Below are 22918 nucleotides of genomic sequence, written 5' to 3'. Positions count from 1 at the left end.
AACAAAAGGCTTATTCCTTTTAATAAAAGATAGTTGAGAAATGTCTGTGGTACGAAGACCTGTCAGAAATTAGGATATTCCAGCGCCGCTGTAGGTGTCGGCACATGGGAAGGAGCAGTTTCTGACTTCCACTCCGCCTCTTATCCTCTTGTTTGAGTCCTCTTAGAGGACCACTGGAGACAGGGTAAAAGAAGCCTGTCTGCAACTTGCTCCAGTACTGCAGAAGATACGTGTTGGGCACTTGGAGAATTGAAGGGAACTTTCTCATTGGGGTGGATGCTTCTGTATTGCCTGCCTTTTGTGGTGATTGAGCAACGAAGAAAGTTTAGATGATGGACTGGGAGGTGAAGACATTTCTCCCCATTTCTGTTGGACAACTGTTGGAAACCAAGCCGTCAGCAGACTTTTGAACCTTGGTCCTACTCTTATCCTCGCCTCTGTGACTCATTTCAAAATGCTGAGAAGGTTTGCAAGTTAGTGCCTCTCATACACGATCATTTCTCCTTCTCATGAAAGAACAGTGGCTGTGTGCTCTTGATATTGGGCAATAGCAGCAGAGAGGTTAATACCTGTATGATGGTCTCTGTGGGTTGTTTTCTGGGTGGATTCCCAACAGACATTGGGAAAGGCTTTTTTGCAAGGGCCAACATGGGAGGCACCTCACACAATCAGCTAAATGATCCACGCTGCAGCTTGAGCAGAGGGGAAAATGAAATACTGCATAGGCAGTCCTGTGAGGCACACTGTCTTATAATGCACAGGACAAAATTAAACACTGCTTTGGATTGAAATCCTGTTATAACAGCTACATAATTGGAAGGAGATGTGTAAATGGAAATTTACACAATTTCTTTAAACCTATGAGAGTTAAGGATGTGATGATTGTGTAGAATACCTTTAAATTTGAGCTTTTTGAAAAGCTGCTATTGCCAAACTTACTTGATTAAACCTCATAAAATCCCCATTTGGAACTGAGTGCACTCATACAAGTGGGCCAAGCTGCATCTGGTTCTCCATGGCAGCTCTGTGCCTGCCATCCCACCTCTCTCCCAGTGCAAGGAACCCCAGACAACACAGCTGGGACAGCAACCCACATCCATACTGGGATGACTGGGAGCTGCTCTGAACAGCTTACAAGCCTCATGTGGCTTCCAGCTCACCACTTGGCCACCTCTGTTGTCTGAGATCAAGAGCCATGAAATAAAATCATACTCATGTTCCCCAGCATGAAAGCTCATGCCTTCATCAGAGCCTGAGGCTCGGTCCATTCTAATGGCTCTTTATAGCTGCACAGGGCACAGTTTGCAGACTATTCATCTCTTTACTTTTCTATCTGTATTCAAGGAGAGTTTAATCAAGTTTTATTCTTGGCAGCCAAGCAGGTTGTGATTAAACAGGGAGGATTTTGCTTTCTCATGAGCAAAAAAAATTATTTTAAATTTCAAAGAAATCCACTGCTTGTTCCCAGATTCTTTTTCTTGAGCAGTATGTACCCTTTTAAATCCCAAAGAATGTTCCCTTCTAGAAATTTCTTCCCCATCCAATGTACTGGTATGCAGCCCTTGGAAATGCCACCTTCCTTCCTGGAGAGGTATGAGAGACAAAAAGCTTTTGGCTGATCATAAAGTACCTGAAAGTGGTATGGTCCAAGGAATAATTTCCTCTGGCTTCATGTGAATTGTAATACGTGCACATGATATTTTGAAAAATCTTGTTTTTTATACTTACATATTTTATATTTTTTAGGCATTATAGATACCTATATACTTAAATATCTAAATACACATGTATATATAACACATATGGCATATTTAGTATTCTAACCACTTTAAATGTTCCAGCTTTGTGATTTTCCACTGATGCTGCTTGCTTTGCATTTTCACATTGTGGCTGCTGTGCATAAACCATTGGCACAACTGCAATGTTCCCTAAACTAGTCCTGAGGGGATATCAGCCTCCCCAGAACCTGCAGGAAAGTGTTGTTCCTACTCCATGCTCTTTTGTCTGGCAGACCTATTTCTTCATTGCAGATGAGGAGTGAAGAAGCCCTTCTTGCACAAAGTGGCTCCATCTTTTTGGTACCAGGTACCAGTTTTGGTACCTTGCATCATTTAGGTTGCTCACAGAAGTTGTGGATGCCCCATCCCTGAAGGTGCTCAAGGCCAAGTTGCATGGGGCCCTGGGCACCCTGATCAGGTGGGGGCAACCACCCCATGGCAGGGGTAGGGGCTGGGTAGCTTTTGAGGTCCTTTCCAACCCAACTATTCTATGATTCTATAATCTTTAAGGTCCCTTCCAACCCAAGGTGAGGCTGGACGGAGCCGTGGGCAGCCTGATCTGGTGGGTGGCAACCAGCCCACAGCAGGAGACTGGAGCTGTATGGCCTTTAAGGTCTCTTCCAAGACAAGCCATCCTGTGATTCTATGATCTCTAAAGTCCCTTCCAACCCAAGTCATTCTATGATTCTACAATCATTTCAAGAAACCAAATCTGCTGCCCTTCCTGGAGTCAGGAGTGCAAAACGAGCTTAGGCATTTAGCAGTTGGATGGATGTTGTCTCAGCAAGTAAAATAGTCATCAAGTCACTTGCATTAATAGAAGGATGCTAAGCAAAGGATCATTTTTGGGAGGAATCTGCTAATATAAACTCACCTCTGTAGTGTATACCATCTGCATAAAATGTTTGTCTCATCACTGAAGGCATCCTGTTTTCCTTCACATCTTTCTTCCAATATGGTGCAGCTCACAATACATTTATCTTGCTGCTCATCAAAGTGCTGAAGAATTTTCTGGGTGGTTGACTTATATTTTCCAAATACCAATCCGGAACACTGCATCCTCATAAACCTTTTACAGACAAGTGCTTTTTCTCTTCTGATATGGAGAGCTGTTGACGTTAAATGCTACTCATGCTCTGGGTGATGAATTTTCAGCAATGCCTGAACAATGCTGGTGCGTAAGTCCCCTGAAAGTCAGAAGGATTTGCATTCCTGTATTCTTTCCAGGTTTTTGAAAGTCCTGTGGGATATCAGCATGAAGAAGAAAGGTGCAGCTGGCAGGGAGATGCTTTTTCTGTCTGAATTTCTGACAGCAAGGGGGAAAAGTTCTCCCCATTCAGTAAGGCAGCTGGCCGTCTTTGAAAAAAAGTGTGTGGTCCATTTGGGACTAAAGTTCTGCATGCAGAAACTCAGTGACAGACAAAAAGGGTTTCTCCATGCTACAGCCAGAATAAGCTTTAAAAAATAGTTACTGGAAACATACCTTAAGTCCACCAGACAGTGAAAGTTGGAATGTAACTTGTTTGCTTAACTCCATGCTAGTACAATAAATGACTTGCATAAGGCAATTCGTTTACCATTGTTCAAAGAGCATGGATTATACAAACGGACCATTGTATGTATTACTTTCTGGTGGTTTAACTTTCTTGGATTGAGAATGACTTAATGAAAGACCACGACTCAATTCCTGGTTGTAACTTTATGGGAAACTACAAGGCTGCATTGTCAAAGGTGCAGTTTGGTGCTTCCTTTCATTTCGGCTTCATTAACCGTGGAAAATGAGGTCAGAATATATTTATTATTATTATTGTTATTATTATTATTATCCTTCCTCTTGGTCGGATTTAAAACAATTGCCAGATTTGTGGTCAAAGAGGGCTCAGTGGAAGGACTTTGCCTGCCTCTGCTGCACAGAGTCATTTCTTGGAGTAAATCAGGATTTTTAATCTAACTCCTGCAATTATCACAGGGAATACTCACAATCCCTTTGGTCTCTCCTTCCCAAAGACTGTTCTATGTCATTGTCTTTGAGACTTCTGGGGCTTGGAGCTGAGGGCCTGTGATACCATCAAAGCTGTGGAAAACAGATGTAGTTTATTAATGCAGCAAACCGTAACTTATTTACCTTAATCCTTTTTTTGTGCTCACAGGTGTCCACTGAGACGAGGCAGCTCTTTCACGTTTCTCACTCCAGGACCACACTGGGACTTCACCCTGGTAAGTAAACCAATGGTGGGTACACATGAACAAAATCAGGAATAGGGATGTGAAGGTCCTGTTTCCTGGAGAGAAAAGAAAATCAACATATTCTTCTCTTTCCCTGGCTTTACATGTACATTCTGAGCCACTTAGGCTTCTGAGCTTTAGCTGGAGGGTGCTTTTAACACACAGGTGAAGAGAAGACAGGGTGTCATGATGATTATGATTACTTTCTAATGTGTGTCAGCAGAACATAGAATCATTAAGGTTGGAAGAGACTTCTAAGATCATCAAGACCAACGCATCACCACCATGCCCACTAACCATATCCCCCAGTGCCACTTCTCCACATTCCATGAACACCTCCAGGGACAGTGATTCCACCACCTCCCTGGGGCAGTGTGTTCCAAAGTCTCACCATTCTTTCTGAGAAGAAATTTGTCCTGATATCCAACCTGAAAAAAAGGAAAAAACAAACTCTGCTAACCAAACTAGCAACGCAAGATGTAAATCATGCTGTAAAAGTGAAGATTCTTTTTCTTAAATACAAAAATCTGTATTTTATTTGGTATAGAGACTACTTAAAACAAATGTGTGGTCTTACTGCTGTAAGACTTGTACTCCGCTTTCCATTCTCTAACAGGCATCCCTTATTAGGGAGGTGGTTCATATCTAGCTTCAGCCTTTAGAGCTGATAGAGAAAGACAGACCACCCTGGAGAATGATGCAGAGGACTTTCACTGGGTATCTCTTATGCTTCTTCATTAAGTCTGTCCCTTTCATGCACTGAGGATTGCAATGTGATTAGTCAGCTGAAGTAGGTGCTGTGTATAGAAATGTCATCCTATCTTAAAGCTCATTTCCATGAGCCACCTAAGCTGACCTGACCCTACTGTCCCTAGAAGCAGTGATCCCATCATTGGCCAGCAAAAATGACCTGGCTGAAAAACTTTGCCTTACCAAAAAGAAAACAAAATGTTTTGGATGAGCTGATCCAGATGACTGCACAAGCTGTATTATTCTCGTGCCAGTGTCGGCACGAGGAAGCGTGTGACAACATCTCTGGGGTGGGGAAAAGGACAGGACTACTTTTTATGAAGGAAATCCTATCTAAAATCAGCTGGAGCTTCTTGTGCAAGCACGTATGTAGGCAAACACTTTTCTGCTTGCACCTTGAAGGGCAGCCATGTGCAATTTTGAGGCTGCACAAACACCAGTCCAGCGTGGGAATGGAAAAAACAAGACCTGATGGTTTTCACTTAATTTTAGAAACTTTCATCTGGTGACTACAGCTACATTAAACATATTCATTTGAATATTACCAAGCCCTAGAAATTGCACTCTTCAAGAATGAAAAATATTGTATTGTATCATCAGAAATTAAATGTATTTTGACTGAGTTTCAAGTCACTCTTGTTCTCTCTATGGTTTTTTAAGTCTGCTTTTATTTGGCTATTCTCATCTTCAATTAAACTCTCTGTTACAGTTAGAACTTATTGCTAGGCTTTGTAGTCATAACACAGACTGCAAAAAGCAAAGAAACTGTTTGAAGGATTTGACTGCTTATTTGCATTTCTCCATTGTGTCCCTCATCATCCTGGTCTTCCACATCTCCCTCTGAGCCCATATAGCTACAGTGAGCACTCCTGAGCTCCAGACCTCATCTGGAGATCCCAGTTTTCCTGGAGGTTAATCTTGGACAGATAAACCTACCACTGGTGGGTAAGAAAATAGAGGAGAAATAAACATTGAAGGAGAGCGCATCTCAGTTGCTGAGCAGACATACCTTTGCTACATGGCCTGGGACCAGGTCTCTGCTCAGAGGCTTTGCTGGTGTAATTATGCTGATGTATGCTGACCAAAGCTCTTTATTTTGGTAGCAGCCCATAGGCAAGTGAGAACTGCCCTTTTCCATGTGTCATCTCTCCCATGTGCAACACACGAGGCCTTTTTTTCCCCACAGCCCCCAACAAGTACTCGTGTGCTGAACAAAATAGCATCTCTTCCTGCCTTAGTTTGTGCAGTGTTTCAGGCAACAGCCTGTAAAACATACCTGGCCTCAGTCTCAGGAGTAACGGGTAGCTAAGCCAAAGGTCATACAGTCATTAAGGTTGTTTTCATGCCTGCAGAAATGGAATGGGTTTAAAGAGAAGGACCAATGCATGTGCTACACAATGCTAAGACAAGACCAATGCAATCTAGGGCAAAACACAGAATTATGGAATCGTTTGATTTGGAAGGGACCCTTAAAGGTCATCTAGTCCAACTCCCCTACAATGAACAGGAACACCTAGAACATAATCACAGTGTTCACAACCTGCTTCAGGAATGGGGCACCCACCACCCCTCTGGATGGCTTCAGACTGGAAGCAAGGTTTACTCACAGTCTGCTTTCCCTTCTTCTTCTCCATTAAGAAGGATGCACTTATGAGAAACCAACACTTGATCTTTGTTGTTTTAACATTCCTGATGCAGTCCTCACCCAATGCCTTGTTGGTGTTTTATAACTTCAAGTGGGCAGTAATGAACACAAAAATAGGCTGATCCCTAATTAAAAAAGCATTCTGCTTTCACGCAAAAGCCCTTAGTATTGAGTAAGGAAAATTAAATGACTAGAATGATTTACAAACTGAAAACCAGCAGATTCTTAAAAAGCACTCCTGGAGCTTTAATCAGAATCCTTGAAATGTAATTAACATTCACGCTCACGGTGTTGATTAGGTTTCTCTAAAATAATACAAGGGGAAATGGTTTCAAGCTAAAAGAGAAAAGATTTAGATTGGACACAAGGAAGAAGATTTTTACAATAAGGGTGGTGAGGCACTGGAACAGAGAGGTGTTGGAAGCCCTGTCTTGGAGATATCCTAGGTCAGGCTGGATGGGGCTCTGAGCAACCTGATGGGGATGTAGGTGTCCCTGTTCACTGCAAGGGAACCAGATGACTTTTAAGGGTCTCTTCAAACTCAAAAGATTCTATGAATATTTAGATTTTCCCTCCTGATTTGCGTTTTTAATGCTTCTCCTTTACAATACCTCTTTGAGAACCTAAATCAGGTCTTACGGTTTTTACAGTTTAATAACTTTCATCGAAGTAACTTTTTCCACATCACTTGAGTTTCATGAGAAGGAGAACGTATCAGATCTTTGATTGCAACCGTCTCAAAAATGTGAGAAAAAAGGACCAGAGCCGTTGCTTTTCTGTCATGTGGCTTTAAACACCCAGGTTGGAGCAGTCTGAAGAGGCAGTTTTCCTGGAATCTGTTTCTGTTTTGGCACCGTACAGGAATGATACAGCTGGCTCCATACTCAAATGTCTCAGTTTTTGTACAAAACTATATTGGGCAAAGGAAATGGGGTCCAGCCAATGCAATACTTATTGCATAAGTCTAGCCAGTTTAAAAACAAAACTTTGGCCTTCCTTTCGTGTCTGGGCTTTGGTCTGGAGCTGTATGTTAAAGATGTTAATATACTCAAGTACATAAGGAACGAATAATATTCAGACCAGAAAGGCGTGGTGTCTTTGTTGCAAGTTCTCTTCTGTTAAATAGATGCTAATATCTTTGACTTACATATGGGAAAAATAATCTGCAGACCAAAAAGGTGTGGTTAGAGCAGTCTTTTATTGTAGGTTTTGATAAATAACCAACCCTGAATGTTTTACTAAACCTAAAAAACAAATGTCTGCATTTCCATGTGTTCTCAAGCCTGCCAAAATACTGTTCAAAAAGTATGGAGTGTGCTGGGACATTAATTCCGTGTCAACACTAGAATTTGGTCAGACAGAAGTCTAACATGAGAATAATTTTCCTCTGCAGTTAGCAAGTATCAGGGAAGGGGCTCAGTGATGTGAGAGAAGCAGTATCTTGTCTTCCTAAACACAAAACAGAAACACTGCTTGAAGTATTGGAGAACTCTGTAGTTAAATCCAATTATTGAGCTAGTTTGAACTGAGGAGGAAAAAAAAAAAAAAAGACCAGCACACCAGAACCCCAAATAAAAGAAACTGTCAGTGAGCTTCTATATCTCACCATTAAATACATGTATTTAATTTTATAGTTAAATGGTAGAGCCAGCCTAAGGCAGACAGGTGAGAAAACACATTAGAGCCTAAGAATGGTATGAAAGCCTAACCTGGTCTAAAGAGACTAGGAAACCAGAGGACAGGTTTGTGAAAACCCTGCAGGGAAACTGGACATCCCCTCAACAGCATGAGATTTTTAGAGAAACCATGGGAGGTGGACGGGTCAACGTTTAAAAGTAATTTAAATACTTGCAGTCAAATACATTTACGGTGATGATATCTATTAAAGCTGAAACTTTTAAGTTATTAGAATAGATTATTAAATTCTAAGAAAAAAGAAATTGCCTGTTTGCACCTGTTGGACTGGGAGAGCACAAGGAACAGAAATTTGCTGAAGTTCAGAGCAGAATTGTAGTGGTAGTTCCCTCTGCAGCTGCTGAGAGGCAGTTCTTCCCATTTCAGGTCAATGTCTAATCTGTTACACAGGCCAGTGGCATTTAGACCAATACAGAACCATAGAATGGTTTTGGTTGGATGGGACCTTTAAGATCATCTAGTTCCACCCCCCTGCTATAAGCAGAGACAAAACACAACATTGTTTTTGATTTCCATTGTTCTTAGTGAAGTGGAAGAAGGTGGCCTCTACTCATCCTTTAATTTTGAGCGACGAGGGTCAAACACAGGATGAAAATCAACAACTTGTTCTGTGGGTGACCAAACAATTTATGCCATCACCCATGTTTTTTTCCAAAACAGGTGATTTCCTACATGGTACAGTCTAACAGGATGAATCCATGTTTAGTTTTCCATCATCTGGATAGTGTAAAAATGACATTGAAGCCCAGATAGTACAGAAATAGTGGGAGGTATCAGGAAGCTCAGTGCAGATGTCTCTCATCATGGTTCCACCAGCTTGTGCTCTTCAGAAAGGAAAATAGCTGAGAACACGCCAGCCAAAAGCCTCATCTTTCTTCCACAAAAATGCTTACTCTCTTAGCCCATTGCATCCCTGACAGGGATGCTTCAGCCACAGCTGTCTGCTGGCCCTGTCCACCATAATTAATTAAATAGGAGATCTAAAAGCTCTCACATACATGCATACAGCTCTCCAAGTAACCTAGTGCTAAACTGTTTATGCAGGACAAAATCTATTGATCCCTCACTCGTGAACCCCTGCCAGGCTGATGATTAACCATGATGAGAATTAGATACGGGATCATCTGCTGTCCTCCTAGAGACCTCAAATCCTCATGATCACCAAGTTTGACCCCCTCGATATCTAACTCTTTCAAAAAGCTGAAGTTTTTTGCTGACTATAACAAAAAAACAGAGCCTTATTTCTGTTTGCAAATCAAGTGCGCTGCTACAACTTGGTTTCATTTCTTACAGAAGAGGAAACGCCGAGACAAAGACGATGATGTTGTCAGTCTTTGCAGCCTTGACTTTAAGGTAAGGAAAACACATTGCGCTAAGTATTGTGCAACCCCAGTGGCTTATACAGGGTAATGCCATACTTTCTGTGTTTGCATTTCACCATCAAGAGCTCGGAGACAGGTACAGCTGTGTTAGCTCTCAGCTACACCTCTGGGGTGGGCTGAGTCCTGCTATGAATATCCATAACACTGCTTGTGATCTCCTCTTTTAATCATCTGAATCCTAAATCCACCTCAGTTTTAGTGTTGTGTGAAATGAATGTGTGTAAACTGCACTTAGGGAGAACATAAGCATTTTCAAGTGATGAGAAAGAAAACTGTGCAAAACCCCTTCAAACGCACTTCACTGTATTGCAAACAAGCTGGACTGGCTGGGTGGTAAATTGTCTGTAAAGCTGAGGATTAAAGTGACTTAAAAAGTTGAGGGTAGGAATTGTATCTCTTACCAAGGACAACCCAAGCTTGGTTTCGTTATCGGGAAACTGCTTCCAATTCTCCATCTACCCCGAAGATCTCACCATCACTTCTCTGAAGAAGGGAAGGAAGAGAAATAGGGAGCTCTTGAGGTGAGAGTTAACAAATGGGTTTTACAGTTAATAAACTGGAGTTAAAAGTGATTTGCTAGTGGGGAATTTCCTGCTTGACCTAATGACCAGCTCATCCTCTGTTGCTGACATTTACTTTGCATTTGTGCATTATTTATGAGCCTAACTTAGCCTGACTACTGCTGGCAGTGTTCCATGGCTGACTGTCTTAACTCTGGGCTTCCACAGCTCTAGACTAGATCTTCTGCTCCAGATAAGACCATCCCTGTGATTACCTAGTAGGGAAGGGAAAAGATTATCTGCAGAGAGCTCTGACACAGCAGTGCTGATGCCTCTGAAGTGAGTGTGTTTTGGGGCTTGTTTTGTTTCTGAGGTCTTCATGGTTTTCTGATGCAGATAGCTAGGAAAGCTGCCCTCGGGGAAGAGGATTTTCTTTTTTTTCTTCTGTTGAGTTGGGCTATATTTTTGGGTGTTGGATAAAATTGGGTAAATAAGAGATTCTGCCACAAAGCAATCACTTGAAAGCAAAACTGAAATATCAACAATAGTTTGCGTACTCGCCTTTTAAGAGTTTTAACTGGAATCTTCCAAGAAGAAGGGAAATCCCTAGGCTAAAACAGTCAAAGTTCAGACTGCAGCTTTTGTTCCAGCTGACTTTTTACCTTATTGTTTTGAAAGGGTCAGGCTCTGGGGGATATTTAAGAGCTTAAGGCACACCCACCAAACAAGCTCTAGCCTTGTTAAAATACGTTAATGGTACGGATTGGGTTGTCTTTTGCAGGCTTTTTTGATTCCAGTCCTCAAGGTTATTAAAAGTTTTAAAAGCAATACAATCAGCTATTTATAGTTACATTTTCAAAACACGTCACTGAGACTTTAGAGTCTCATCACGCACTTATGCAGTAGTACAGATTATGTTTTGCTCTGTCTTGGTTTTATGAGGGTGACCCCATAGGCTAAAATTTAGCTCCATCAGACACAGATGTATCTATTTCATTAATGAAAGAAGGTCTCAAAAGAATTTTGAGATAATTTAAGGATGTTATGTGTAGGTTAGGTCATACATTGTTTACCCCCATCTTATACATGGGAACTGATTTTCAGAGTTTGTCTATATTAAGTGTCTAACTCCATCACATATCTCTTATTTCAGCTCCACTATCTCACCCAGCAAATATAGCTCAGCTGACAAGCTGCTGTTTTGTCACCAACTTTTGCCTGCATGCTGCATTTACTCTCCTATTAGACATACTTTACTCTCCTATTAGACATACTTGTGCTGCCAAAACTACCTAGAGTAGAATAGTGATCTCATTTTGGAGCACCAAAGTACCCAAACGTGGCACTCTACCCACTGAATGTTTTTCCAATATAGGTAGAGAAGGTTTAATTTAATTTGGATGTGTACCTGCAGTTGAGCAGTCCTTTAATAATGTTTAAAACTCACATACTGTAGATAGTTGTGCCACATACCAGGAAGATGATATGCAAAATGACAGGGGAGATGACACCAGCCCAGACGGTCTGCAATGCTCAGGCTATTCTTGTTTATTTTGTCTTGTTAACCTACTCCTTGTCCCCAGAGTCCTGCTCCACAATAAACCAGATCTCTTAGGCCTGCTAAGCTTCTTCTTTGACATACAGCCTAAAACACTCCAAAGATTACCAAAATATGAGTGAAAAGTTATAACCTGAGAAGGCAGGTAGAGCATCTGCTTCCTTCAGTGCTGAGCCCACCCCTTCTTATGTGCCAGAACACACATCTTCTGGGAGAAAAGGAGGTATTTTCTCCCCAGATCATTTTCATACAACTTGCAGTATTGATAATTGTCTGGGTAAGGCAGAAGGGAGAATCGCAGTGCAGGGAACCAAACAAGAAATTGAGGGCAGGAATTTGTTAAGCAGATCTTTATGCTGCAATATTGAAAGGTATTTTTGCATTTCAGGTGGGTTTCTGAGCTACTTTTGTGCTAATTGATTGCATATTACCCCACAGTTAATTAAGGTGGTGAATGATTCACGAGAGGAAGCAGGACTGTGGTTTTTGAAGGTGTGTGTATATCTTGATGTTTGTTAGCAACTGGATAAATACTTTTTAGTGCGTGACAAGGAATACACGGATGTGATAGTGTATTTTACCTGAGGCAAAACGAAGCCAGGTTGAGTAATGCTGGAAGAATCATGTCTGGTCTGGATGGTGTTTTCTGGTGGTTATAGGATGTCTTTTTAAGGCTTAGGAGGAGGGATTCCGCAGAGGAAGTGAAATCGTAGTGAAGACCCTTACATGAGCCTCCATGTTGTGGCCTCTCCAAGCCTTACTCACCTTCTGGGACCAGCTGTGTGAGTATTACTCATCCTGGATGAGAGAGGAGTCCAGCCCAAACAAGCCCTGGAGCTGTACTGGGGTTGGCAGCAGAGAGAGGCTGTGACGATAAAGCTGACAGCGACCATCTCCCCAGAAAAGGCAGATAAACCACAAATGTTTTTAAAGTAGAAAATGACTTGGAAAGAACAGGAAGGGGGAGAGAGAATCCCTACATGTCTGCATTCTTTTGGTCCAGATCACTGAGAGCCACCAGTAAGTATCTTTCCATGGTCGGAATCCCCAGAAGCAGCTTGGCTTGAGGCAGAGATAACACAGCCAAAGGAACATCACCAAATAATGCAAGAAACTGCAGCTGTAACATCTTTCTTTAGAATATACATCCACAAGCTTTAAAGAAAGAACACAAACAGTCTCTCCCTCTTCCATTTCTCCCTCCCAGAGATACAACGGCTGCAGAGGACTTTTATGGGAATTTTATTGGCGTGTCTGATTCATGCAGGAACGTGCCCATGCATAAGTTACCAATTTGTATTTGGAAACAGACTTTGATCAAAACGAACATCACTGGCATTGGCTGCGCATTGCAACTGAAAAACAACATTTGGCACGTGAGCAGGTTGGGAGCTGAAGTCAACTTCTCGCTCCATTACCCTGTTGTTAGGGCAGATGTTGTGTTTAATAATATCACAGGCTTGGAAGGGTTGTGTTTTCTGGTGTTGCATTCATATTCATAAGATGGAAATTGCTTTGCTAGCCTGAACGCACCAACATTCAGTTGAGGTAACCCTTTCTAGCAAGCTCTGCAAAATGCTGTAGGTTGTATTTCAGTAAAAAATGCAATCTGCATTGTGGGATGGGTTTTTTTCCTACTTAGAATGGAGTTGAATGGCAGCTAATTATAGTGACCTCCCACCATCCAAAATAAATGCTAGATTCCAGACCAGCTCATAAACATTTCAGATGACCCAATAGTCTCTGGATGGGTCATAGCCTACTTTTGCTCATTTTCCAGAATAGTGCTCCGAATTCAGCTCTGAATATAAATATCAGGGAGTGGAATGTTAAACACAGCTCATGGACAGTAAACAATGTTGTGTACAGCAGCAGGGGTCTGACTGCTCCGAGTACGTGAAAATGTACGGAAGAAGACTGCCTGTGGAGTTCTTATTTATTCCAGTCCTTGAATGTTCTGCATGTTATGCTATATATAGCACAATAAGAATAGCTGTAATGGTAGTTTTCAGTTGGATTTCAGTTCCTAGTAAGCGAGATCTCAAACTGTACGCACACAACAATGGAAATGAATACGCCATGAATGGAATGGATGCTTTCGTTTTCTGCGAGACTTCGAGCCGCCAAAGGGATTAAAATGTCGCAGGTTCTTTCTTTGAAGAAATTGAATCCAGATGTCAGTCACGTTGGAGGCATCCGGGACCTGTGAAAACTGGGAAAAGTGCCCACTGAGGAATACCCCCTGCCTCTGGGCTGCTGTTGTGCACCAGCTCGGGTCTTTTTCACCCCGGGCAGTGACAGAACTGAGATCTTTTGTCTTTGGTTCCTGTCTGCAGCAGCAAACATCCTTCTCGTAAGGTTAGGTATGAAACAAAGCAACCTGAAGTGCCCTGGCTGATGGCTGGGCTGTGTAACCCGGGCAGAGGATACTGAGAGTGCTATGAAGATAGGCTGAAAGTCACATTCAGATCTGCTAGGATTTCATATTAATTGTATCTGCCTGCCGTTGTCACACATGATTTCCTTGAGTGCTGCCAAAAGAAGAGGCAGAATATCAGGTCATTGAGTGCTGGCCACCCTGGACACAGGGGCTGGAGGACGTATTTAGCCATAGGGCAACTCTCCTGCTGCCATGAGAGGTCTGCAGGGCATGCTTGGTACCCCCTGGCAATAGCCAGAAACCACATGCTGCTTAAGCAACCGAGTATTTTTTAGCAGTGAAAACTTAGATCAGTCAGGAACTGCACACTGGAAATTGGAATTCATCATTTCTAATCTAAAATGTATTTGACAACACTTTGGGGGCTAAAATAACAAAAGAACATGTGAGTATCCCCCGAGGTAACTTTTATTTAGTAGCAAGCCCACCTAGAATAATACACAGGAGCAAAGAAAGTAGTAAGTGTGAAGCTGCCCAGGACTACAGGCAAACTCTCAGTGTAACAGCAGTCCACTCTTCTCCATGGAAATAAAAACCCAAGCTAAAAATGAGCGTCAAACAGTGAGGTCCAGGTGATTCCTCTGTCACTCAAACTCTTCCTGACTCCCTGATTTGATGATAGCACGACAGGAGTCACCAAGGTATTTCACTCCTAGAAGTGAAAATTCACATTTGAGTATAGGTGAGGAATGCTATTAATACTCAATGGCAGGAGAGCAGGAAGAACTCGTCTGTTTTCCGTCACCCCATGCAGAGACCAGCCAGGCAGCATTCTCGTGGCTTCAGATTTGCAGCGTGGGCCAGACCCTACCCAGAGCCCAGAGGGGTTGGAGAAGGCATAAAGGCATCTGGGGCCAGGACAGAGGAGTAAGGGGGCACGGGAAATACAGAACGAGACGCTGGTGGGTAGAAAAATACCATCTGGGCTAGATTTTGTGTAGGGTACAGATCCGTAAGTCAGGCTTCATTGCTTCTGCTGCACAAGGAATGATTTTCCTTTCTTTTTTCATTTGTTTTGGCTTTAATCGGAGTACCACAGCTTTGCTCACTGCCTCTTGCTTGTGTTGTAAGTGGAACAGAGGCAATGAAGCAATGCACAGGTATCACAGCACGCCCTGAGCTGCTTGAAGGTCATACCGATGGCATTGCTGTTGAGAGAACAGCATGAGCCTGGGAACTTGTGCAAGCTCACCTTCTGCCCTTGCTATCTTTAAGCTTCTCCAGATTTATTCCCTTCTCTGCATGCTCAGTGTTGCACATTGTTCAGGGAGTACCCATTACAGCTCTACTTGCAGTTGGATTTTACCCTGAAACAGACCTTGATGATCTACACAGAAGTCTATTCTAGTGTATAACTGATGTACAGAAATCATCCCATCTGCTATAGGGGCAGCTGGGGAATACTTGCTGTTCACTGTGTTGTATTAAAGCCTTAAGCACCTCTTGCTTTGAGCAAAAGGCAGTTGTCCAGGGCAATAACCTCATCCAGGGCAATAACTCATCTTCTAGGGCATGTCACCCATTGTCCAGGGCACATAACCCATTGCACGTGCCATACCAGGAGGCAAACAGGGAGCTCCAATGTGTCAGGCCAGAGCTTTAAGTTTCCATAACATGACTTCAGCAGACTGCATCAGCCAGGGCTTGCATCACCAAGGATGAGCCACCCTCACCAGGTGGTGAAACAGAAACAGGGATCTCCCTGCCCATGAGCTGTCCCTTCCCCGAAGGCTCTGGAAGGAGGGGAACAATTTAACTCCTACGTCACAAAAAACACTTAATATGGCATGAAGTGCTTCAGGACACAGGAGGACATCACGTTCTGGTCCTAACAAGACCCGTCTAAGTGCTGCCTTTGTGCATGTGACTGCTCCATGCCTTCCCTCCAGGGTCCTGGTTGTTTGTGCCCTATTTTTAGTTGACAGCCCATCTACATCTATGAAGAAAGAGATGCCTGTCTAGGTTGATAAGCATTCCCTCCTCTCAACCTCTAGATCACAGATCCTGGATCTTTAAAGTGAGTTTAACAAACCTTTCTCTTTAGGTCATAAGGGGAAGCAGGCATTTAGATACTCCCAAAATCTAATGAAACTCAGTGAATGGTTTGCAAGAGTCACAGTCCTGTTGGTTATTTGTTGTCTTAAAAACAGGATTGCCCCCATCAGAGTGTCTACGGGAATTCACTGTGCCTTGAGTTTGTGAGAATCCCGTGTTGGATGATCCCAAACATCCCACTCTCAGCTGAGGTTTATCCTTACACATCAAATAATCATATCATAGAATGGCCTGGATTGGATGAGTCCTTAAAGATTACAGAACTATAGAATGGTTGGGCTGGAAATATCCTTAAAGATCATAGAGTCATAGGTTAGAAGGGACCTTAAAGATCACAGAACCACAGAAAGGTTAGGTTGGAAGGGACCTCAAAGCCCACGCAGCCCCAATCCTTGCCATGGGCTGATTGCCCCCTACCATATCAGCTTGCCCACCACCCCATCCAACTTGCCTTGAGCTGTAGATGAAGCACCCACACTTCTTTGGGCAGCCTGTGCCAGTTCCTTACTGCCCTCTAAGTAGACTTTCCTCCTAACATCTGACCTAAATCCTCCCCTCTTAGTTTAAAGCCATTCCCCCTTGTCCTATCACTATATCTTCCTGCCACCTTCCCCCCTCCAAACAGCAGCTATAAGCAGCCATGCAGCCACCAAATAAACTCAGTGTGTTTTTACCAGCTCAAGAGACCTTTTACTTTGGAGATTTGCAGCAGTGCCAAGAATAATATAACTTGAACAAACAAACAAAAGTACAAAACCCTTTGCATCCAAAGCCAGGCTTGCCAGGACAGGCTGCCCTGTTAGCAGAGGGGGAGAGGCTCAGCCCCTGGCTAGCAGAGCGGTGCCAGCAGAGCCTTGAAAGCTGAGAGCAGACTTCAAAGCACAGGTCTAGACAAGAATTCAGCTTTTTGAACACAAGAGGGTAAAAACCATAACAAAAAAAACACACAATTTGCAGCAGCAAATTATTTACGCTGCCATCAGGAGGAGCATGTCGCACTGCCCCTGTGAGATGGTGAACAAAAAGAATAGGAAAATAAGAACAGAAAATGTGAAATCATAGAAACATTTAAGCTGGAATTGACCTTTAAAGATCATTTGGTCCAACCCCATGCACTGAACAGAGATATCTATAGCTCCATCAGGTGCTCAGAGCCCCATCCAGCCTGACCTTGAGTGTCTCCAGGGATGGGGCACCCACCATTTCTCTGGGCAACCTGTGCCAGTGCTTCATTACCCAAATGTTTTGCTTCACCTTTTTTTTTCAGCACCAGGAGTGGAAAATCTCAGCTTTCCAAAACACTTTCACAGATCACAGAATCACAGAATGGCCAGGATTGGAAGGGACCTCAAGGATCATGAAGCTCCAACCCCCCTGCCACATGCAGGGCCACCAACATCCACATTTAATACTAGACCAGACTGCCCAGATCCCCATTCAACCTGGCCTTGAACACCAGGGATGGACAGGACATCCACAGCCTCTCTGGGCAGCTGTTCCAGCACCTCACCACTCCCATAGTAAAGAACTTTCTATCACACGGAGTGATGGCATGCCCTTCTTGACGTTCTAAGAGAGCTGCCATCACACCGCCTTAAAGCAGAGCCTCTCTTTTAGGAGTTTTAGGAGAAAAAAACAGGTTTGGGGAGGGAAACAGCGCAGGTAAAGACGCCATTGAACCTCCACCCCCGAGCACCAGCAGGGGGACTTCAGAGCGAGAAGGGGCGTGGCTATGCGAGAGGGGGCGTGGTCATATGCAAAGTGGGCGTGAGTTCGGTCGTGGCCCCGCCCCCAGCGGTGAGATCGGGGCGCGGCGCGGTTGCGGGCGCAGAGTGGGGATGAGCGCGGAGAGGGAAGCGGTGCGCTGAGCGTGGGCGGGCTGCGCCATGGTGGCTCACGATGAGCTCGGGGGCTGCTGCCTATCAAAAGGACTATCCGGGTGATCGACTCACAGAACCAGTCCTTCAGGGAGCAAGAGGTGAGGAGGAAAGGGGCTCGGAGGGTTGGGGGTGTGTTTTTGGGGGGAGTTTGGGGTTTTTTTTTAAGGTAGATATGGTGCATTTGGGTGGCTGGCAGGATTTTTTCGTTATTAAGGTGGCTGTTTGCCTTGCAAGCCAAAAAAAAAAAAGAGTGTTGGTTTTGGGTTTCCTTTTTTTTTTTTGCTTCACTCGGTTTAGAAGTGTTGTTATTTGTATGCTGTGTTGTTATGCAGGTGAAGTTAACTGCATTTCTAGTAGATTATCTACAGATAAAAAGTCCAGCATGGAGATAGTGTGCCCTGGGCTGGGTTTTATTGTTGAGATTATGGGGAAGTAGAAAAAAAGCAGCAGAAAGAAGGCAGTCTGGGGGCTCTGAGCTCCCTGACTTAAAATCCAGCCTTAAAACGGCCAAATTTGGGCAACTGCACTGCGCTAAAGGCAAACCAGGTCCTGAGAGAGAAGTAAAATCAACCAATAGGAATCAAAGTCTTTCAAATCACCTTTAATTGTTAAAAAAATGTGTATTTCTGGAAGGTGTAATCAGTGCTTTGGGTATCAGAAGTGACACTGGGAGATCTGGGCTCGAGCAAAGCCCTCAGAGCCAACACTGCTATCAGGAGGCACCGAATTTATCAGGGCTGGATTGTCCCCATTGAGGTGGACAAAGGCAGTGGGTGGAAATCTCCATCCCAGTGTGATGGTTTGGGCTGATCTGGCACGTGGATTTTAGAGATCAAGTCAGGTGGCAGTGACTTTCAGCAGGATTCCTTCAAGCCAATGGTTGTGATCATCTTTTGCACGTCTGGCTCTATAGAAGTTTGACCACGCGTGGTTTTTGGATTTGTCACCGTGTTTGTGTGCCTTGCTATGGGGCTGGCACTTGGAACATTGTCCTCTAGTAAATGATCCCTATAAAAACCACTAATTATTACCTAAAGGTAAAGGTTGCATGCATGCGTGCTGCTGAGGGGAAGCATTTCTGTCTGCAGGCGTAGAGGCTGCAAGATGGCAAAGTCTTCCCAATGCAAAGTGAAGAAGTTCAGGTGATGGAGCTGTGGATGTCTCTGTGCACTGCAGGGGAGTTGGATTAGGTGACCTTTAAAGGTCTCTTCCAGCTGTAAGGATTCTATGATTCTAAGCTCCACTAATGAGAGAACCCCACACTTTAGTGGAGCTTCTTCAAGTGCTCCTCTTTAACGTGGGAGCCTTGCTCTTCAGTGGTAGCACTCAGATTTTCTGTGTATGTTTGTGATACAGAATCACTTGAGTTGAAAGGGACCCTTAAAGGTCATCTAGTCTGATTCCGAGTTTATATATATATATAGGTATATATGATTTTAATAGAGTTTTGGGGGAAATAAAAGAACATGTGAATGGAAGCAGAGTGCTGCTGAGCTCTGGGGGTTCTAATTATTTGTTGGAGCTGTAATGCTTAACACCAGCAACTTGTTAAGGAAATTTTGCAGGCTTCCTTCTAATCTGGGCTTCCGTAAGTAATACAGCGTGGAGACAGTCTGCTCATTGTTTGCACATACAGAGCTTTGAAAAAAACCAAATGGTGCTGAGCCAAAGTTATCCATAGGATAAACTGTGCTGAGTCTCAGCTTCCAATGCGGCTGAGTCTGTAAGGGGAGGACGTAACCCCAAACTGAAATGCAGACCTCAGAGGAGGGTTTGAAGGAGAGGGAATTTTTCCCCTCTGCTTTGGGTCAAGTGATACAATCAGAAAGAGAGAAGAAGAAACAGATGCCATTTTTTTGGCAGTCGAGCCATTCAAGTCTGAGACATCACAAAGCGTGATTACCTTTAAGACATAGGAAATGGCCTTTTGCTAAACTGAATTTATAGCATACAGAAGTTTTTCTGCTGGCCAAACACCCCAGGGAAGTGCATCGTATGTACAGCAACTCTCTGGTCTCACCAGTCCATGCAAAATCCCTCCCTGCTCCAAACGAGCAGCGCTGCTCTTGTTCACTCCACGCCTGTCTTTGCATGGCTCAGTATCAACTGCTGCAGTATAATCCTCCAGGAACAGGGAGCCCCTTTGTGCTGCCCATCCCAAAGCAGAGGCAGGAATGCCTCCTGCAAGACAGCGTGCATATGCATGTGTCCTTCAGCCTGCCACAGATGTGCTGGGAAGGCATTCCCACACGTCCCGTGGCCAGATAGTGTGTCCTTGTGTGTCATAGCTGGAAGGGATGCCCAGCTGACCTTCCAACAGCAAGCCGTAAAACAGCCCACAAGCATCCCAAAGTCCTGAGGTTGTTAATTTTCAGTGTCACATTTTTCTTTGCTGTGCTATTTATATCTCTAGCCTTGACATAGCTGTGGATGGTTTGTGTCTGTATATTGTCTGCTTACGTTCCTGCAGTTTCTCTTGGCTTACATCCCTTTATTCCAGCACACAGTTACATGGTTTTATTGAACTAAATTACCTATCCTTTTACTCCGGTCAGAAATGTCTGTCATTAATTAAAGTTTCCTTTTCTATTGAGCTCAGCCTGATTTCCCAGCCGTCTGCATAACCCTTTTCCCAGCTGACTCCTTCTTGAATGTGGTATCTTCAGGCTGGAAGGAGAGAAGTGACTTCAGCACTGTACCTACACCCAGCTGAGGGTCGGGGCCCAGGCTTCAGGTGCTCTGGTAGCTTTTTCCCATTTCATAGCTCTGAGATTACCCAACCATTTCAAGCACAGCCTCAAACGGCCTTTGTGCTGTGCCAGAGAGGTCTTTCTGCTCTGCATCAGTCATAAATGGTTTCTTTTCATGTTCTCCCCTACAACTTTGAAGGCTTAATTCAGTGTGAGCTAAGCTCCTCTGTTGCTTCATGCTGCCTGTAGGCAGGCAGGCAGGGCAGCCCTGGGGTCACATTACTGAAAGCAGATCTGACATACGTAGCCTTTATGCTTCCTCAGCCTTGTAACTGGAATCCAGCTTTGTGTTCCTATTCCCCTTTTCAGTTCCCAGCATTTGTCACTTCCGTTGCTATACAGAAGCAAAGGGTTTGGGCTCCCTATCTTTGCAATTAACCAAAAAAAACCCAAACAAACAAACAAAAAACCACCTAATAAAGCTTTGGTAAAACTTCAGCTGAGATCAATTCAAAAAAAGAAGCTTCCATCAACTCATCCTACCTTCGTGCTGAGAAGCTTTATTGTCCTGATGAGTCACATCCAGCTATTTGCCAGATGTTTAAGAGCACCTTATGCAGCCTTTCTCCCAGCCTCAAGCTCCAAGTTCCTCTTGGAGTTGCACACATTTCCTTTGCAGTTCTTACAACAGTGTTTTTGATCCAGGATATGTGGGGTTACCAGCATGGTTTTAACAAGTGAATTTAAACACCAGTAGGTTTCTTGGGGCCATTTCCTCTTTCTTGGCAGCGTTAGGACAGCATTTAACATACTGGGCTCACAGTACAGATTAGTGGCATAGAAAAGCAGAAGCTCTGTTTCTTCAATCTAAACAACACAGGAGAAAAATTACAATGAGCTGCTGTGGGGGGGAGAGCAGAAGGAGGAGGGGAGCTTTGAGAAAGCAAAGGTTTTAAACTTCATCTGCTTCATGCATGCGTATCCCCTGCAGGAATGTTCAGCATGTTGTCGTTTGCCATTTGTTAGAAGAGCTGTGAGGCTGTGTTGGGCTCTGACTGCTGCTTTTCTCTCCAAAATAGAATTAAAAATGGAAAAACGCATTGGTTCTACAAAGGAAAGCATGATAAAAGGGAGGAGCAGATCACAGCTCCATCTTTAGATGAGTTGTTTGCCCTGTAAAGGAGAGCACTTCAGTCTATTTCTGTACCATAACCGTCCCAGTTTGAGCCTTATTTTCAGTTCTGACGTGTGTGTTATCTTGTCTCCCTCACACTGGGCAAGATCCTTTCAGTCCAATTGTAACCCTAAAGTTCAGACAAATATTTACAGCCTCTGCTTTCCATTTAAGATGAATGGCTACTTCAGAATGCTTTCTTTGCAGTGTTTCCCACTCCTTAAGGGTGTTGATGCTTTCTAAACCTGCCCGGACAGCTTGAGAAATGAAGTGGGAGTCACAGCCAGTACAATTTGTTCTCTGCTTTATTTACAGGAGCCAAGCAATAAACGGGTTCGGCCTTTAGCACGGGTCACATCCTTGGCCAACTTGATCTCTCCTGTAAGAAATGGTGCAGTTCGGCGCTTTGGGCAAACGATACAGGTAAAAAGCAGAGCTTTCTGGTCCTCTGTGGAGACACAGGGCCATGCTGGCTGTGTGGGAGTGAAGCAGGCACTGGGATTTCAAGGCATTGTTTGGAAAATCTGCTCTCTGATTAATGCAAGGACACAAAGCTTGCCTGGGGGACGAAGAAGAGTTCAGGAGTTCAAAGGTGCCTTGCTAGATACCAGGCGATGGAAGGTTTAGGGAGGCAAGAAAATAAAGCCTGATTCACATAGGGAGAACGTGTTGATGAATTCATGCAGTACCTGGAGTGTGTGCCTAGAAGTGAAATGACCCCACTGCTTTGTGATAAGGTTGGAGAAGTGTTGTCTAAGGAGCTGCACACCCCATGCATTCAGATAAGATCGCTTCTCAGGCTGTGTTGTAACAACATGGCAGATCAGGAGAGCAAAGTTCAAGTGGCTCCTGATTAGCCCCATTAAAAGCAGAATTATGATTCTAATTCGTTTACTTCCTCATACCTTGGAAACAGACCCACGCTTTAGCAGCCCACCTTCCTCCTGAGTGCTGCTGGATCAGTGCAGAGAGAGGCAGAGGGAAAAGGCTGCCAACCTCAGGGCTCTGGAGGCCTTCTCAGCAGCTTGATTAAAGTGTTCCTTTATCTGAGGGAAAAGTGTCTGGGTGTGTTTTCCTGCCCTGCACAGCAGAGGAGGATGAAAGATTGGGAGGGGCGTAGAATAACACTTCTGCACTCCTGAAAT

The 22918-nt window shown here is 43.8% G+C and overlaps 1 protein-coding gene across 1 annotated transcript in view; it reads left to right on the top strand.

Moving 5' to 3' along the window:
* The window catches only part of NET1 (neuroepithelial cell transforming 1), a 52567-nt gene that overhangs the window by 23242 nt on the left and 6407 nt on the right, over positions 1–22918 (top strand). Inside the window, exons 2-4 of the mRNA XM_010709748.3 lie at positions 3929–3995; positions 9388–9447; positions 22089–22196. Coding sequence (XP_010708050.1) covers positions 3929–3995; positions 9388–9447; positions 22089–22196 — 235 coding nt within the window. The remainder of the gene's footprint in view (positions 1–3928; positions 3996–9387; positions 9448–22088; positions 22197–22918) is intronic.

This window comes from Meleagris gallopavo, chromosome 1, assembly GCF_000146605.3.
Source record: "Meleagris gallopavo isolate NT-WF06-2002-E0010 breed Aviagen turkey brand Nicholas breeding stock chromosome 1, Turkey_5.1, whole genome shotgun sequence".
NCBI lineage: Eukaryota > Metazoa > Chordata > Aves > Galliformes > Phasianidae > Meleagris > Meleagris gallopavo.
The sequence above is the reverse complement of the archived record's forward strand: the minus strand, read 5'-3'. Positions and strand labels throughout refer to the sequence as shown.